General features: G+C 48.9%; 1 protein-coding gene across 1 annotated transcript in view; it reads right to left on the reverse strand.

The window, feature by feature from the left end:
• Positions 1-13,096, reverse strand: part of MYBPC2 (myosin binding protein C2) — an 82,065-nt gene that overhangs the window by 7,150 nt on the left and 61,819 nt on the right. The window contains 5 exon segments of the mRNA XM_053264010.1: positions 3,893-4,088; positions 5,371-5,459; positions 7,453-7,620; positions 10,864-10,998; positions 12,242-12,430. Of these exon segments, the coding sequence (XP_053119985.1) occupies positions 3,893-4,088; positions 5,371-5,459; positions 7,453-7,620; positions 10,864-10,998; positions 12,242-12,430 (777 nt within the window).

Raw genomic sequence — 13,096 nt, forward strand, 5'->3', positions numbered from 1 at the left:
ACTTTAATTTGGGAGCTGTGCACACTGTGCACACTCCCGCTTGCTGATAGTTTGCCAGTTAAAACCAACATTGGAGGCGCCATCCATGATCATGTGGGAAGCAGAAGCCAGGTCGGAGGACTCACTGCTACCCAGCAGCGGCACCTAGCTCTTTAACAAGGTAGGCAGGAAATCCCTCTGACCCAGCAGCTGCTTAGCACATGATCATGGGTGGCATGGTTTTCACTGACAAAACAATCGGCCAACGGGGTCACACACAGCTCCGACATTAGGATAGGAGGCTTTCATAGGATGATATGAACTCCCCTCTTACACAATTGGAAAGTAGAATCATGTGTTAACAAAAATTGGTAACAAAGGCTCTTCCTTTTTAGCACAACAGAATCCATGGGTTTACCATTTTTCTAGTCCAGATTATGGGAAAGAGGCATGGGAGGAGGTATTGAGTCCCTCTTATGTCTGATGTTGCCTGCAAAACCAGCGGAGTAGATGACTCAGGCAACCAATGTACTATTCCTCCTAGTTTAGACTGGATGTGGGTAACTGCCCTCCCACCATTTGTAGTGTGTGCACTACAAATGCACATACACACACAGAGGCCTGTGAAGGCTGGGAAGAGAGGAAGGCAGCCTCTTTACAGACATGCTCTTCTTCAAAGGCAGATTCCCAGAAGCCTCTTGGAAGATGCTAAATTTCACTCCAAACATTCCACCAGCCAAATAGGGATTAGAGGCGGCTGATCAGAAAGTGTGTGTGTCTGAAGAGTGCAGGGAGCGTCTTTTCTGCAGCACTGGAATGGGGTGGCATCTGGCTTAACCCATCAAGGGAGCTTAAATATAGAGCGGAGGAATATGATCCCTCCCTCCCAAATGGGGGAAGGGTGGGAGCCGGGAAGAGAAAACAACAGATATGGAGAATTTGGGGCAGGGGACAGATGGGTACCAAGCACTGAAGAAAGGAGGGAGGCGGGGGGGGGGGGCAGAAAGTGGGTAAAAATTGGATGAGCTAGAACCTGCATGGGACAGGGAGAAGAGGGCATCTGCCACCCCAGCAAGTCTCTCCCTCTCCCTCTCCCCCCCCCCTCTCTCTCTCTCTGTGTGTCATAACCAGCACCTCTTGTGCGCCCAGGGCAGCCGGCAGGAGACTGCTATTGCATAATGCCAACTCGGACAGTCTCTTTCATCTCTCCCATGCCAGGCCTGTGAGTTGGGGGCATGGAGGATTCCCACGGGGGGGGGGGAGGGAGACTGGCAGGCCAGGCCTGGATTAAGGCTTGTTAACAGTTTAGCAGCTGCAGCGAGGAGGAGACATAGGAAAAGGAGAGAGAAGAGCCCTCGTGCCTCCCTGCCTCGGTCCCCACGCCACTCCCTAATCTGCAACATTCTGCATGAAGCCCCAGAGAGGCTCCTGGAGCCTTCACCACATCCAGCCCCTGTTCCATCCACATTTTCTGTCCCCACAACAGTCTCCCTTTGCCCTGGCGGAACCATCACAAATGTTTGGGAGGGTCTGTGTGTAGGGATTGCCTGCAGTGTGTGTGTGTGTGTGCGGAGCTCTGTAGAGCTCCATACAGACCTCCATACACATAGAGGCTACCCATTCCTCGTGGATTCCTATTTCTCCCCCAGTCTGAACTGCTCGGGTTCCAGAGGGCCCTCAGCAAACTGCCCTCTTTGGGCCTCCTCCTGCCTGGGCCCTCTTAAGGTTTGGGGCAGGGCTTCCCTTCAAAGACGAGAGAGGAAGCAACACCTAGGAAAGTGCAATTTCCTAGGTCCTGCGAGTCACTCTGCCAAGAGTTCTGGGCATGGAAATGGCCTCAGGCCTGGATAGGAAAGGGCCCTTCTGATGGGTCTGGGCCTTGGCAGCTGATCAATGGTGTCAACCCCTGATGCTGGCCAAGACTATGTTAAGAGGGAGGGGACAACTTTGCTGAGGGTGGGAAAAGAGGAGCTGTGTGCTGAGGGAGGTGGGCATCCTGGGAAAGGCGCAGATTGGGTGGGATGCCAGCACTGTGTGGGACTAGGGCCCAGTGCTCGAAATACAAGCAGCCCAGAGCGGTCTGCCTGCCTCCCCATTTGTGTTGGTTCCACTAGTGTTCCCTGTAACAGGATTCCCAGATGTTCTTGACAACACTTCCCAGCATCCCCAACAACTGCAATGGTCTTTGGGGCATCTGGGAATCCCTGTTACAGAGATCACTGGTTCCCCACAAAACCCTTTTAGAATGCTGTGGAAGGACAAGATTTCTAGATTTCATTAATTGCCTGGATTAAGTTTTTCAACACCCGGCTTTTAGTTCGCATCTCCTCCGGAATGGAGGTGTGCATTCACATATCGGCCAAATTTACCCCAAAGTCCCCACAAGCTATCAGGAAGTACTTCCACACACTATTTGTGTTTTTCATTGTGTGTTAGAATTTAGGCTGATTTATGTCTGGGGTTTTAAAAAATCCACTGTTTGCGTTGGTTTTCTTTTCGGCAGCTTTGAACTCACAGTAAAGCCTGCTGTCTGGGAAAGCTCCTGTGGTTTCTCCCCATAACTGGAATCCTGGACTGGGCAGAATGGGTGACGGCGCCAGAGGCGTTGAGAGGGAGAAGATGAGTTGGAGGCTTACAGGCCCAAGCATGCCTGGATGGATGTCTTAAAGGTGTCAGGAAGCATGTAGATTTTTAGGGCGAGGAGGGACTGGGTGTGGCAAATGAAAGGAGCTGAAAGCAGTGTTGTGGTTAGACAAAGAACTTGGTACTAAATGTTGGAGGGGCCATCTTGCTGCATACTTTGGCCTGTTAAGAGCCAGTGTGGTGTCGTATTTAGAGTATCAAACAAAGACTGGCAAGGCCCAAGTTCAACTCTCAGCTTGACCATAAAGCTCGCTACTGTGTGTGACCCTGGGCCACACATTGAGGCGGTTCCCACGATCAGTGGGAGCCGCCTGGGGAGGGTTAGCGGCTACCCGCACGGAGCTGGTGGGGGCTGGGAGAATCGGGGCCCACGTAGCCCCCGGAAGCTCCAGCATGCCCTGCACAAGTGCACAGGGCATGCTGGCGAGACCCCCGAGCCGGGAGGTTGCTTTTTAGCCTCCCGGTCGGGGGTCTACTCGTGAGTTGCCGTGGCACGGAGCCGCACTGCAGCAACTCAGAATTGTAGATCCCGGGTTAGCAGAGCGCTCGCTCCGCTAACCTGGACTTAGGGGAGGGTTATTTAAGCGGGTTAACCGCTTGGAGGCCACCGGGCTCGCCTGCGAGCCCGGTGGTTCTCACGGTCAGGCGAAATCGAGCTAGGCTCCCCTAGCCCGATTTCGCCTGATCATGAGAATAGCCTCCTTCCCTCTCAGCCTAATCTACTCAGAGGGTTGCTGTGAGGCTAAGGGGGAGGGAAGGAGAGAAGTGTGAACACTGCCCTGAGCTCTGGAAGGGCAGGATAAAGATGTAATTAACCAAATAAATAATTGAAACTTCACCCCTGAAATCCAAGGTCATATCCACCCTTTGAGAGAAAGTGCCATCCCTGACAAGAAATGACTCTTACTGAGGAAACATGCATGTTGACTCCGTGTCCCACCTCTGCACAGCACCTTCCTCCTACCATCTTTACCCTCATGCCCCAGCTGACATAACACTCAAATGGTAGGTCAGCCCAGTAACGGTGTGAGCATGAAAGCTGCACATCTGCGCAAATTCAAAAAATTGCACAAATGAAGCCATTTTCCAATAAGCTTGCTCTTGTGTAACACCATTTGCACAATTTTTGCATTTATGCGTCACTTGCGTGCATGCAAAGCTATTGGGCTGGCATACCCCTGTGCGGTACATCAGCCATTATTTGCTCTTTAAAATAAAGATAAATTTGCTGTCACAACTGTAAGATTCCTGGGGTGGGGGTGGTCCTTACCCACAACACGGATCTTGAAGGCAGCCTTGTCCTCCATGTTCTCAATCTGAACCGAGAGGTCGAAGATGCCTGAGTGATGCCGGGCAGCCGAGCGGATGAAGAGGATTGTGTCCATGTCTGAAGTGCGGACATGGATCTCTTTGGGGTCCAGAGGCTGCCCATCCTTCGACCATGACACTTTCGGACGGGGTTTGCCCTGGAGTTGGGGAAACACTTGGCACTAGCACCATAGGTCTTGATCCTAACAGGATACCTCATCTCTGCCACAATGCCACCTTACAAAGTCATTTTGTCCCATGCTTGTGAACTATCCCCTGTGGAGCTCTCAGATGAAGACATGGGTGGCTTTAGGAATTTAAGGTCCATAAACAAAATACCACACGTGCATAGCCCCACCACCTCTCCACCCCATCTTAGCAGCTTCCCAGACCCCACAAAGTCATGCAAGGCCTCAACAAAGCTTCTCTCAACCTTCCTTTCGACGACTTCATCCCCTTGGATATTTGGATGCCCTGGGCCAATATTAAAATGGTGCTCCCCACCCACTCCCATCTCCCATCTTCCCAAACACACACAAGCTGTTTCCCAATACTCCCAGGCTTCACTGTGGTGAGTAGCTGCAGCAGCTGCCCCTTGGCCCTAAACCAGGGCTGCACTATTTCAGCACCACCACCACCCCGCCCAGCTGCTACAACTCCCATCATCCCCAGCATAGTGGTCAATAGTCAGGGATTATGGGAGTTATAAAACATCTACAGGAGGATCAAAGTTGTGAAGCCCTGCCCTAGACCCACCAGGCTCCTTAATTACCATTCTTGTTAGCTGGTAGTTCCTTGCCTCAGGACTGCTATCTTGCTTTTGACCTTTAAAGCCTTAAACAGTTCGGGACCTGGAGTTCTAAAGCAGGGATTCTCAACATTGGGTCCCCAGCTGTTATTGGACTTCAACTCCCATAATCCCCAGCCCCAGTGGCCTTTGGTTGGGGATAATGGGAATTGAAGTCCAATAACATCTGGGGACCCAACGTTGAGAATCCCTGCTCTAAAGGACTTCACCCACCCGTATGAACTTGCCATGCATACTCTGTGTCTTCAGAGGGGCCCTGCTCCATGCTGTACCACCATCCGAGACGTGATCACAAAGGCAAGGAGGGAGCAACAGCCGTGCTGCCCCTGCTGTGTTTGGCTGGACACCCATCTATACCTGCCGATTGGTAAGGCCAGCCTAGTCCTTGGGTTATGACTCAAAGGACTGCTCACCCACCCATGAATCTCCTCCCCTGCCATACACACAGCCAACTGCAGAGGACTGGAATGGAATGGAATCTTTATTTCAGTCATTGACCAAACAAGTGCAGAGGATTGCTTTAATTTAGGCAACTGTGTCTACTTTTTGGGATTTCAGGGTTGTAAACTTCCCACAGAAATGTCCTCAGCTGTGAATTCCAGTGTTGTGAGTTTCCCCAAACTGGTGCTCACCTGGAAGGGGATCACCAAGTTGATTTGCTCCCCAACTCTCCTGATGTACGTCTGTCGGAGGTGGCGAGGCAGACGGATTTTGGGTTGTTCTGCAGAGAGGAAGAAGAGAGGGCAAGTGGGAGGGCATGGGGGGAAATGGAGGGCGGTAGGGATGGGAAGGAGGGGAGAATGTGGATGGCAGGCCCTCTGGGCTCACACCCAGGCTATGAATATCACCACTGGTGCACTAAGTAAATAGCACATTAAGTAAATATTAATTCTAAAGTATACTGTAAGCCATTCTGAGCCTTTCGGGAAGAGTGGGATGTAAATGTAACAAACAATCTCCTGTTCTAGATGAGGTCACACTTCCCCAAAAGGAACAGGTTTGCAGTCTGGGAGTACTTCTGGATCCACACCTCTCCTTGGTTTCTCAGGTTGAGGCAGTGGCCAGGGGTGCTTTCTATCAGCTTTGGCTGATACGCCAGCTGCGCCCGTTTCTCGAGATCAATGACCTCAAAACTGTGGTACATCTGTTGGTAACCTCCAGATTTGACTTCTGTAATGCGTTCTACGTGGGGCTGCCTTTGTACATAGTCCAGAAACTTCCATTGGTTCAGAATACGGCAGCCAGGCTGGTCTCTGGGTCATCTCGGAGAGACCACATTACTCCTTTGCTGATGGAGCTTCACTGGCTGCCAATTGGTTTCCGGGCAAAAAAAAAGTGCTAGTTAAAGCCCTAAATGGCTTAGGCCCTGGGTATCTAAGAGAGCATCTTCTTCACTATATGTCACACCACCCATTGAGGTCATCTGAGGAGGTCCGTCTCCAGTTACCGCCAATTTGTCTAGTGGCTACATAGAGACAGGCCTTCTCGGTTACTGCCCCAAGATTGTGGAATGTGCTCCCTGTTGAGATACGATCCTCCCCATCTCTGGCATTTTTTAAAAAAACATCTGAAAACTCATCTTTTCACCCAAGCTTTCCCACCTTTTAAAAATTGTCTGTTTTAATTTTATGGTTGATTTTAAATGGTTGAATTGTTTTAACTTTTTATATGCGTTTTATGTTAACTGCCCAGAGATGAAGATTTGGGTGGTATAGAAGTTTGATAGATAGATAGATAGATAGATAGATAGATAGATAGATAGATAGATAGATAGATAGATAGATAGATATTATGCAGAAGGAATATCTATAGAAACTACCAGGGGTCATTGTCTCAGTTGAATTAGCACTAGCTGTCATCCAAATGGCCATGTTCAAGTATGTGCACTGAGTGAACATAATGCTGCTGACACTCAGACAATTCTGACAACTGGCATGCAAGTCAAAAAAATCAGTTGGGCTCTGCGGTTTTTTATTTAAGGGGTGGTTTCTGATCATTTGGCAAAACAGTCAGTGCAGATCCCAAAGCTCAGCGCAATGTGTATGTGATCCATATCTTAAAGCAGGGGTTCCCAACCTATGGGACTCCAGATGTTGTACCACATAAATTGTGGCTGGGGGTGATGGGAGTTGTAGTTCGGCAATATCTGGAATACCTTATGTTGGGAATGCCTGTCTTAAAGCATCTTCCAGAGAGTTAATTAAAATGAAACTGCTGAGAAAGGCAAGAGAGCTGAATGGCCTAGAGGGAAGGAACAAAGCTTTCTCACCAGTTAATCTAGAACAAAACGTAGGTTGACAGGTCTCTATTTCCTTGAGATCCTTTCGTTACAACCTGACATGACAATGGCCACCATCCAGGCTGAGTTTAGCAGTTCATTAAGGATTTAAGATACCAGTTTGGCAATGTCATGTAGGAGTTCTTTAAGTAATCTCGGATGCATGCCATCCATTCCCACTGACTTGTTACTATTCATTTGTCAGTTAGCTGGATAAAGAACAAGGCAAACGGATGCTTCGTCTAGCCCATTAGTGTCTTCTCTGTCCTGGGACCAGAGTATTGTTTAAATTGATATAACAGAATGAAGCTGAGCCTTTCTACATACAAAACATGTCTCTTGATTCTGCACTATAGCCTCTCCCTTAGTCAACCAGACCCAGGGTGCTAGGCTGGATTCTAGAAGCTCAGGCTTCACAAGGCACAAGCAGACTCACGGACAATCTCTCGGATGGTGACAGGCTGCGCAAAAGTGGCCGGTAGACTTTTGCCTGCGATGTTGACGGCAATGACCCGGAACAACAGCTTCTCTCCAGTAGGAAGTTCCTTGGCAGTATAGCCACAGCGTTCAACCAGCTCTGTGTTGGCAGCTACCCATTCATCCGCTGGGGAAAGGTAGAAAGCACAGGGTTAGGGGGGCAAAGGGCAAGCAGGATGTCCGAAGCCATCTGTCCTGAGTGGGCCAAAGACAAGAACTGTTGGAGATGGAATTCCAGTGCATTGACCATGTGTACCCAATATCCAAATGACCACTAGGGGCACTGAGAGTAGAGGTAGTTAGTGAGGGTCTCCTTACCTGTCCCTGCTTGCCTCTACTCTATGTCCCCTGCCTTGACTCCTCAGGTATTTCCTGTGGGGAGTCAGTCCACTTCCTTTCCTCTTGGAGAGTAGATCTCTCTCTCTCTCCACCTATCCATCGTGTAGCCTTTAGAAAGGGCTAGGTCTTTCCTATCCAAAATGTAAAGGTAAAGGTAAAGTGTGCCGTCAAGTCCGTATCGACTCCTGGCGCCCACAGAGCCCTGTGGTTGTCTTTGGTAGAATACAGGAGAGGTTTACCATTGCCTCCTCCCATGCAGTATGAGATGATGCCTTTTATCATCTTCCTGTATCTCTATATAGGTGTTTCCCATAGTCTGGGAAACATACATCCCAGAAATAGTCTGGGAAACATACCAGTGGGGATTTGAATCAGCAACCTCTGGCTTGCTAGTCAAGTCATTTCCCACTGTACTTCACCAATCAACCTATTTGGCTTAGATTGTACAACAATCTCCATGCATTTTCTTTGGATAACTGCAGCAACCACTACTCTGTAACTGGAGTGGGTGACTTCCTTTGTGGGCGCTTTGAAAAATTAATTACAAATTCCAACAAGAACTGGGGTGGTTTACGTGTGTGTCACAGGCGGCAGTCAGGCGTGAGGTCATAGATCAGTAGATGGATGCAAAGAGGAGGTGAGACGCACGATCGCTTTTTATGTGCAAAATAAATCAGGCCAATCACAAGTATTCCGTTGGCATGTGCACGTGTGACATCCCAGTGAAGTCTCAAATGATACCGGAGCCAGGTGAGGCTCCCAGAGTGCCAGGACAGGGCTGGCCCAAGGCTTCTGCTGCCTTGTTCAGGTGTACGTCACAGGTAGAGGTCAGGCATGTTGTCATGGATCAGCAGAGGGATGCATACAGAAGGTGAGAAGCATTATCACTTTTATGCCATGTGCAAAATAAATCTGGCCAATTACAAATCTTCCTTTGGCAGTTTGAAGCAAAGCACTGTATAATGTTCCCCCATCTGTGGGTGGGTGCTCCGCATGCTGAGGCCATGCTGGTGCTGGTGGTACATGAGCGCTCTCAGACCATACCACCAAGCCAGGCAGTGGCAGCAGGGCCATTCCTAGCTTCAACTGCGAGGAGAAGAGGTACACCCCGGTAGGGCAAGTGGCTCGGGTTGGGGGTGGGGTGAAGAGCATGCTCTACTGGAGTGAAAAGGACACTGGGAGTGGACGACAAGGTGATACCCATGATGGTAGAGACAACTGTTCCTTGTAACAGGGAGTCCCAGATGTTGTTGTTGACTACAACTCCCAGCATCCCCTGATGCAATGGCGTTCAGCTGGGGATTATGAGAGCTGCAGTCAACAGCTGCAAGTGGTGCAGAAAGTGGCCGCCGGGTTGGTCTCCGGGGCCACCCATAGATACCACATTACTTCTATTTTAGAAGAACCACATGGGCTGCCAATTAGTTTCCAGGCAAAATACAAAGTGCTGGTTATCACCTATAAAGCCCTGAAGGGCTTGGGCCCAGGGGATCTAAGAGAGCGCTTCCTTCTTCATCAACCCCGCCACCTATTAAGATCATCAGGGGAGGTTCAGTTGAGGTTGCCACCAGCTCACTTGACGGCAACCCAAAACCGGGCCTTCTCTAGGGTTGCCCTGGGGCTCTGGAGCACACTCCCAAATTAAATCTGAATCTCCCTATCTCTGGTTGTTTTTAAACAACTTTTGCAAACATATCTGTTTCATCGGGCTTTTAGTTTATGATGTTTTTAAGTTTTAAAGTTTTATTTATGCTAATTTTAATCTGTTTTATATGATTCTTAGGTTTTGGTTGTTGTTTGGTGGGATTGCAAAGTACCCTGGAGTTATTCCCACATGGCTTCATGCTGCCCCTCCCCTCTGAGCTCAGGTTTTGTTTTTACAAGTTCACATGGCATGCCTCCCATGTTTTCCTTCTAGCCAATGGGGGTGGGAAGAGAGACTACTAAAGAGCTATATCTGCATTTGTAAAGAGAGTATCCTGCTTATCATGCTAATGATTCTACCTCAGTGCCTCTCTCTATTTGCTCCACGGTTTTCAGAAAAAGTTGCTTAAAACCAACATTTTAAAAACCTGGAAATACACCGAGATAAGCTAGGATTTGCAAGACAAACCCCAATGCGTGTGTGGAGTGGGTCTAAGGATCTCGAAGGGACTTCGGGCTAAGTTTGGCTGGTGTGTGGACGCACAAACTCTCTCCCAAAGGAGATTTGGGACAGAAACCCTGTCTGTAAAGCCTCCCCGAGATTTTATATAGGGTGGTATATAAATGTGACAAACAAACAAACAAACTTCTGGGAACTGGCAGGGCCCAGCACTTACTACCCCCCTGAGCTCCTCCCCACACCCGTACCTGAGGCAACCACGTCACCCTGCCTCATGGAAGGGCTGCCCTTGTGCCTGGGAGAGTAGAAGATCATGAGAGGCTGGCACCATGTAATTACAAGGGCACAGCAATGGAAGCAAGGATAGCAAAGGATACTGCAAAAGCAGGCCAAGGTCACAGTGGGGAAGGGCTAAGTAGGGTGTGAAGGCAAAAGACAGAACGGTGACAATGGGGTCAGGGTAAAAGAGCAAGTGTCTAGATAGCTAGGGGGAAAGTGACTCCTATTTGGCTAATGCCATAGGAAAGGAGCTAGGGAGGGTTCATAAGCAGAAGTTTCTCAAAATGAGAGATATGGTCCTCTGTGGAAAAAGGTGGTGGAGGGTCAGGGTGGGGCACAAGGAGGTTCGAAGGAATTCACAACGTCCTGGCTATCCTGAAGAACCACAGATGTGACAAAGAAGATATGAAAGCCCAGGCTGTGACTACCCAGAGATGGAAGGGAGAATAGTCAGGATTGCCCTAGCCGAGGGACTTCATCCAAAAAGGAGGTGGGGTTGGTGAAAAGAAGACTACAAATTCCTACTATAACTGAAAGACATTAGAGACTGTGGAGCAAGCACACACACACACACACACACACACACACACACACACACACACACACACCCCGACTCCCAGGCCTCCCGTTCCTGCTGCCGAAACTCACTTCCTTCCTTGCAGTATTCAATGAGGTAACCATCAATGCCCCCTGCGCCAATTCGGTCTGGAGCACGCCACTTCAACGTGGCGGTGGTGTCTGTTACATCCTCCAAGGTGAGGTGGAGTGGCTCGCTAGTGGGGGCTGAGGAGGAGGAGGAGAGGAATTACACATATCCACAAGCACATCATATTCCCTGATCTACATCAATGATATCACAACCTACAGGAAGCCTCAACATAGGAAGCTGCCTGCTACTGAGTCAGACCATTGGTCCATCTAGCTCAGTACTGTTGTCCACCCCAGATATTCCCAACCTCGGGTCCCCAGATGGGCTACAAATTTTCATCATGCCAAGCCACAGTGGCCAAAGGGATTGTGGGAGTTGACGTTCAACAACACCAGGGGACCAAAGGTTGGGAAACTCTGGTCTGCTCTGATTGGCAGCAGCTCTCATAGGAACATAGACAGCTGCCATATACTGAGTCAGACCCTTGGTCCATCTAGCTCAGTATTGTCTACCCAGACTGGCAGAAGCTTCTCCAGGGTTGCAGGCAGAAATCTCTCTCAGCCCTATCTTGGAGAAGCCAGGGAGGGAACTTGGAACCTAGATGCTCTTCCCAGAGCACCCCCACCCCCTGAGGGGAATAGCTTACAGTGCTCACACATCTAGTCTCCCATTCAAATGCAACCAGGGCAGCCCCTGCTTAGCTAAGGGGACCTGTCATGCTTACTACCACAAGACCAGCTCTCCATGGTTTCACACAGGAGGGTCTTCTCAGCCCTACCTGGAGATGCCAGGGATTGAATCTGGAGATGCCAGGGATCTTCAGTATGCAAGCCATTTGTGCACTCACAAAGGCATAGCCCTGCCCTCTGATCCCAAAGGCCTGGCGTCCTGTAATTGTTTGGCAACTCCCATTCACCCAGCTGTAGTGCCTCCCTTCCCTTTGGTAGCCATTTTGAATCAACTACAGCGAGACTGGTAGGCAAGAAGTGGGGAGAAAGCGACCCATGTGTGCAAAACAGGAGCAAGGAATGACCCAGTCCTTTATCAGTAACCCCTGCTAACTGGGCAAGGAGGCTCCTTTTCAACATGGTGATTCCCTTTATTTAGCAGGGGGAGAGTAACTGGCCCTATCCACCCCCAGCACAGTACCTCCAGTGACTGTTGCTGGTGTCTATCTTATGTTTCTTTTTAGATTGTGAGCCCTTTGGGGACAGGGATCCATCTTGTTTATTTGTTATTTCTCTATGTAAACCACTTTGGAACCTTTTGTTGAAAAATGGTATATAAATATTTGTTGTTGTTATCAGTCTCCCTTCCTCATAATCACATATCCTGTCTGTTTCCATATCTTCCTCAACAGCCATCTCTCTCACTCACCAATTGGCATGAAAGGTTTGGTGTTTAGGCTGGGCTGAGACACACCAATAGCATTGACAGCAAAAACACGCATCTCGTAGAGTACCCCCTCAATCATCTTGGTGGACTCATAGGTTGTCTCAGTAAACACTTCAAAGTTCAGCTTCATCCAGCGCATGCTTCCCTTCTTCTTGCGCTCCATCAGGTATCCTGACACACAGAGATAAATACAGGGGAAATGAGGCTTATGGGAGGAGATATGACCTCTGGTTTTGTTTCCACAATCCGAGGTATCTGACATGTTACTGACAGGATTATATTGTGAATGAGCAACCACTGTCCACATAGACAAGATATTTCAATAGGCAACCATCCTCCGCTGAGCATTATCGCAAGCAGCTTCCAGTCTAGCTAATCCTGCTCCCAAGATGGGGCAGACAAAGGAGATGTTCTTGAATGTGATTGAGTGGTGAAGAGCATACCCTTCAAAGCAAAGGGTATTTAAGAGAAGGACATTGAAAATGAAATAAACCACATTCTTGCAATGCTGGAAAATTGCTCTGTGAGAACTGGTAGCCTCACACTATCGCTTGCCACTTTAAAGAGTAACAGCATAAAAAGTTTGTGCACTCATCCAGTTAAGCGGATATGCACACATTTTAGCACACTAAAAAAAAGGGGGGGGGACTTTAAGGCTTGCTCTGACCATGGAGTGTGGGGAACATTGTACCAAGGATATTAGGAGCACTAATATGTTAGATAGATAGATAGATAGATAGATAGATAGATAGATAGATAGATAGATAGATAGATAGATAGATAGACAGAACATGTTTTTAAAGTATATATGTTGACATCATCAGTGCTAACCAATAG

This window comes from Hemicordylus capensis, chromosome 6, assembly GCF_027244095.1.
Source record: "Hemicordylus capensis ecotype Gifberg chromosome 6, rHemCap1.1.pri, whole genome shotgun sequence".
Lineage (NCBI taxonomy): Eukaryota > Metazoa > Chordata > Lepidosauria > Squamata > Cordylidae > Hemicordylus > Hemicordylus capensis.